This window comes from Pristiophorus japonicus, chromosome 30 (assembly GCF_044704955.1).
Source record: "Pristiophorus japonicus isolate sPriJap1 chromosome 30, sPriJap1.hap1, whole genome shotgun sequence".
NCBI classification, from domain to species: domain Eukaryota; kingdom Metazoa; phylum Chordata; class Chondrichthyes; family Pristiophoridae; genus Pristiophorus; species Pristiophorus japonicus.
This window is the reverse complement of record NC_092006.1, coordinates 10,867,887-10,872,502: the sequence shown is the minus strand read 5'-3', so window position 1 is coordinate 10,872,502 and position 4,616 is coordinate 10,867,887. Positions and strand designations below refer to the sequence as shown.

Below are 4,616 nucleotides of genomic sequence, written 5' to 3'. Positions count from 1 at the left end.
CTGAGAGACACCAGTCAGTGTACAGATATCTCCCTGAGGGAGAGGGGACTGAGAGACACCAGTCAGTGTACAGATATCTCCCTGAGGGAGAGGGACTGAGAGACACCAGTCAGTGTACAGATATCTCCCTGAGGGAGAGGGACTGAGAGACACCAGTCAGTGTACAGATATCTCCCTGAGGAAGAGGGGACTGAGATACAGTGTTGAAGGGGGCTCGCTTTAATTGCGTCTCATTCATCGTGGAATGATAATTGGCGGGTGAGGGAGGTGCAAATGTAACTTGACATTGCTTGAGCCGTGCAGGCTTTGGAGCACCAATTTCCCTGTGTGTTGAGGGCAATGGCGTGATATCAGGTTGGGTATAAAAATGGGGCGGGCCGTGAGGATGTCGCAACAGCCAGCTGTGTTAATTGTCTCCTGATGGACAGCTCAGAAGGAGGCCATTCGGCCCATCGTTCTCTACAAACGAAAAAAAAAAGACAGACTTGCATTTATATAGCGCCTTTCAGGACCACCGGACGTCCTAAAGTGCTTTACAGCCAATGAAGTACTTTTGGAGTGTGGTCACTTGTAATGTGGGAAACGCGGCAGCCAATTTGCGCACAGCAAGCTCCCACACACACCAATGTGATAATGACCCAGATCATCTGTTTTAGTGATGTTGGTTGAGGGATAAATATTGGCCCCAGGACACCGGGGAGAACTCCCCCTGCTCTTCTTCGACGTAGTGCCATGGGATATTTTATGTTCAACCGAGAGGGCAGATGAGGCCTCGGTTTAACGTCTCATCCGAAAGACGGCACCTCCGACAGCGCGGCGCTCCCTCAGCACTGCCCCTCCGACAGCGCGGCGCTCCCTCAGCACTGCCCCTCCGACAGTGCAGTGCGCTGCTCCCTCAGTACCGCACTGGGAGTGTTGGCCGCGATTGTTGTGGCGACTCACACCCACAAAATTCTGACCCATTTTTCTCCCTCCTGATTGAAGATTTTTTTTCTCCCTCCTGATTGAAGATTTTTTTTCTCACCTCCTGATTGAAGAATTTTTTTTTTGTTGCTTTGTTTCAGGAGCCGCTGACGAGCAGAGGGCGGAAGTCGCCCCGCCAGATTCCGGCCGCTTCACCTGCGGCGAGTGCGGCCTGGGCTTCCGACAGCGCAGCGGGCTGGCGCGGCACGGGCGGGGGGTGCACGGGGGGGAGCGTCCGTACCGCTGCCCGCCCCCGTGCGGCCGGGCCTTTGGCACCTCCTACAACCTGCTGCGCCACCGGCTGCGGCACACCGGCGACAAGCCGTGGCGGTGCGGGCGGTGCGGGAGGGGCTTTGCCCAGCGGGGAGCGCTGCAGTCCCACGCCCGCACCCACACCGGCGAGCGGCCGTTCCCGTGCCCGCGGTGCGGCCGGCGATTCGCCCAGCCCGCCTCGCTGCGTGCTCACGCCCGGGCCCACGCCGCCGACCGGCCCTACGCCTGCTCCGAGTGCGGCCGGGCCTACAAGAGCCCCTCGGACCTGGCCAAGCACCGGCGGGGCCACCGGCCCGAGCGCCGCTTCCGCTGCGAGGTCTGCGCCCGCTGCTTCCTGCACCGCCACCACCTGGCCGCCCACCGCCGCACCCACGACCCCCGGCGACCCCGGCCCGCCCCCCGGCCCTGCGGCCTGTGCGGCCTGGAGTGCGGCGGGCCCGAGGAGCTGGCCCGCCACCAGCGCTCGCACGCTGGGGAGAAGCTCTGCCGCTGCTCGGCCTGCCCGCTGGCTTTCCTCGACTGCCGGCAGCTGGAGGCCCACCGGCGGCTCGAGCACGCGGGCGGGGCTGGCACGCACACCGAGCGGCCTCCCGGCACGTTGGCGGACACCGAACGGCCTTACGGCACATTGGCGGGCACCGAACGGCCTCTTGGCACATTGGCGGACACCGAACGGCCTCTTGGCACATTGGCGGACACCGAACGGCCTCTTGGCACATTGGCGGACACCGAACGGCCTCTTGGCACATTGGCGGGCAGCGAACGGCCTCTTGGCACATTGGCGGACACCGAACGGCCTCTTGGCACATTAGCGGACACCGAACAGCCTCTTGGCACATTGGCGGACACCGAACGGCCTCTTGGCACATTGGCGGACACGGAACGGCCTCTCGGTATGTCAGCGGACATCGAACCACCTCACGGCGCCGGCGTGGACACTGAGCGGCCTTACAGTTGCCGTGACTGCGGGAAGGCCTTCAAGCTGGCCCGGTACCTGGAGTCGCACCGCCGGCGTCACGCCGGACCCTGGCCACACCGCTGTGCCGACTGTGGCCGGGCCTACAAGCAGGCTTCGTCGCTGTCCAAGCACCGGGCCCTGCACTCGGGGGCCGGGCCGTACCGCTGTGCTGCCTGTGGCCGCACCTTCCGCCTGGCACATAACCTGGCCGCCCACGAGCGCACCCACACCGGCGAGAGGCCCCACCGCTGCCCGGTGTGTGCCGCCGGCTTCACCCAGCGCTCCACCCTGGTCAAACACCAGCGCACTCACACTGGCGAGCGCCCCTTCGCCTGCCCGCTGTGCGGCAAGGCCTTCCGCCAGTCGGCTGCCCTGTCGGTGCACCAGCGCACTCACTCCCCCGCCCGGCCCTACCGCTGTCCCCAGTGCGGCAAGGGCTTCAAGAGCGCCTCCAACCTCATCGGGCACCGCCGCATCCACAGCCGCTGACCCCTGACCCCAGCCCGCCCCCCTGACCCCAGCCCGCCCCCCTGACCCCCGCCTGACCCCGGCCCGCCTGCCTGACCCCGGCCCGCCTCCCTGACCCCGGCCCGCCTCCCTGACCCCAGCCCGCCCCCTGAACCCGCCCCGCCCCCTGACCCGCGACCGTGACCCCGTCTGCCCCCTAACCCCCCCCCCCGCCCGGCCCTTGAAGGATGTCATGGCTTTGGGGAGGGTGGGGAGGAGATTGACCAGAATGGTCCCGGGGGTTGAGGGCCTTCAGTGACGGGGAGAGACTGGAGAAGCCGGGGTTGTTCCCCTCGGAACAGAGAAGGTTAAGGGGGAGATTTAATCGAGGGGTTCACTATCCCGAGGGGTTTTGAGGAGTAAATCAGGAGAGACTGTTCCCAGGGGGCAGGAGGGTGGGTAACCAGGGGGACACAGATTGACGATAATCGGCGATGGAACCAGAGGGGGAGATGGGGAGAATGTGTTTTTGACGCAGCGAGTTGTTGTGATCGGGAACGCGCTGCCTGAAAGGGTGGTGGGAGCAGATTCAATCGGGACTTTCAAACGGGGGAATTGGGTAAATACTGGAAGGGGGGAAATGTGCCGGGCTGTGGGGAAAGAGCAGGGGGGAGTGGGACTGATTGGATCGCTCTGTCACAGAGCCGGCACAGCACGGGCTCCATGGGCCCAATGGGATCCTCCTGTGCGGCAAGGTTCTATAATACTGCCCCCCCCCACCCCCCCAAGCTGCACCGTTTCAAATTCCCCATGTGTTGGGTAACTCCCATCCCGTAGTGAGCCTTGCTTTTTCATCTGCTGTGTCTGTTCCTTCGCTCGACACATCGGGTATGATCCAGTTCGTTGAATTTGTTTGGTGAAGTCGGCACTGTCAGTGACTTCAAGAGGGAACCCCAGTCTTTAGAGCTGAGATGTGAGAGGGCGAATAATGTGGGATTCTTTACAGCTTTTTGACTGATCAGAATTTGTGGGGTTTGTGGGGTTTCCATATTTACGAAAGGATATCTTTGCTTTGGAGGCAGTTCAGAGAAGGTTCACTCGGTTGATTCCGGGGATGAGGGGGTTGACTTATGAGGAAAGGTTGAGGAGGTTGGGCCTCTACTCATTGGAGTTCAGAAGAATGAGAGGTGATCTTATCGAAACGTATAAGATTATGGGGGGGCTCGACAAGGTGGATGCAGAGAGGATGTTTCCACTGATGGGGGAGACTAGAACTAGGGGGCATGATCTTAGAATAAGGGGCCGCCCATTTAAAACTGAGATGAGGAGAAATTTCTTCTCTCAGAGGGTTGTATATCTGTGGAATTCGCTGCCTCAGAGAGCTGTGGAAGCCGGGACATTGAATAAATTTAAGACAGAAATAGACAGTTTCTTAACCGATAAGGGGGCGGGCAGGGAAGTGGAGCTGAGTCCATGATCGGATCAGCCATGATCGTATTAAATGGCGGAGCAGGCTCGAGGGGCCGAATGGCCGACTCCTGCTCCTATTTCTTATGTTCTTATTTACTTGGTTGACCATTATGAAGGTTCACCAGACTGATTCGTGGGGTCGGGGGGAGGGGGAGGGGGCGGGGAGGGAGGGGCGGGGGGGTCACGGAGGAGGCTGGTTGTCCTATGAGGAGAGAATGAGAAGACTAGACTCACAGAAGTTTACAGCACGGAAGGAGGCCATTTCAGCCCTCTGTGTCCATGCCGGCCAACAAGAGGCCGATATTCTCTGGAGTTGAGAAAAATGAGAGGTGATCTCATTGAAACATACACAATTCTGAGGGGGATTGACAGGGTAGATGCAGGGAGGATGTTTCCCCCCGGGCTGGGGAGTCTAGAACCAGGGTGTCACAGTCTCAGGATAAGGGGTCGGCCATTGAGGACTGAGATGAGGAGGAATTTCTTCACTCAGAGGGGGGTGAATCTT

General features: G+C 60.7%; 1 protein-coding gene across 1 annotated transcript; it reads left to right on the top strand.

The window, feature by feature from the left end:
* The first annotated feature begins 1,681 nt into the window (after positions 1-1,681).
* On the top strand, positions 1,682-2,762 carry LOC139240213 (zinc finger protein 358-like). The gene has a single exon (XM_070868683.1). The coding sequence runs from the start codon at positions 2,132-2,134 to the stop codon at positions 2,681-2,683; it is 552 nt and encodes a 183-aa protein (XP_070724784.1). The 5' UTR covers positions 1,682-2,131; the 3' UTR covers positions 2,684-2,762.
* Positions 2,763-4,616: the final 1,854 nt, after the last annotated feature.

Excerpts from the sequence above, each read along its gene's own strand:
- LOC139240213 (XM_070868683.1), top strand. The coding sequence starts at position 2,132 with ATGTCAGCGGACATCGAACCACCTCACGGCGCCGGCGTGGACACTGAG.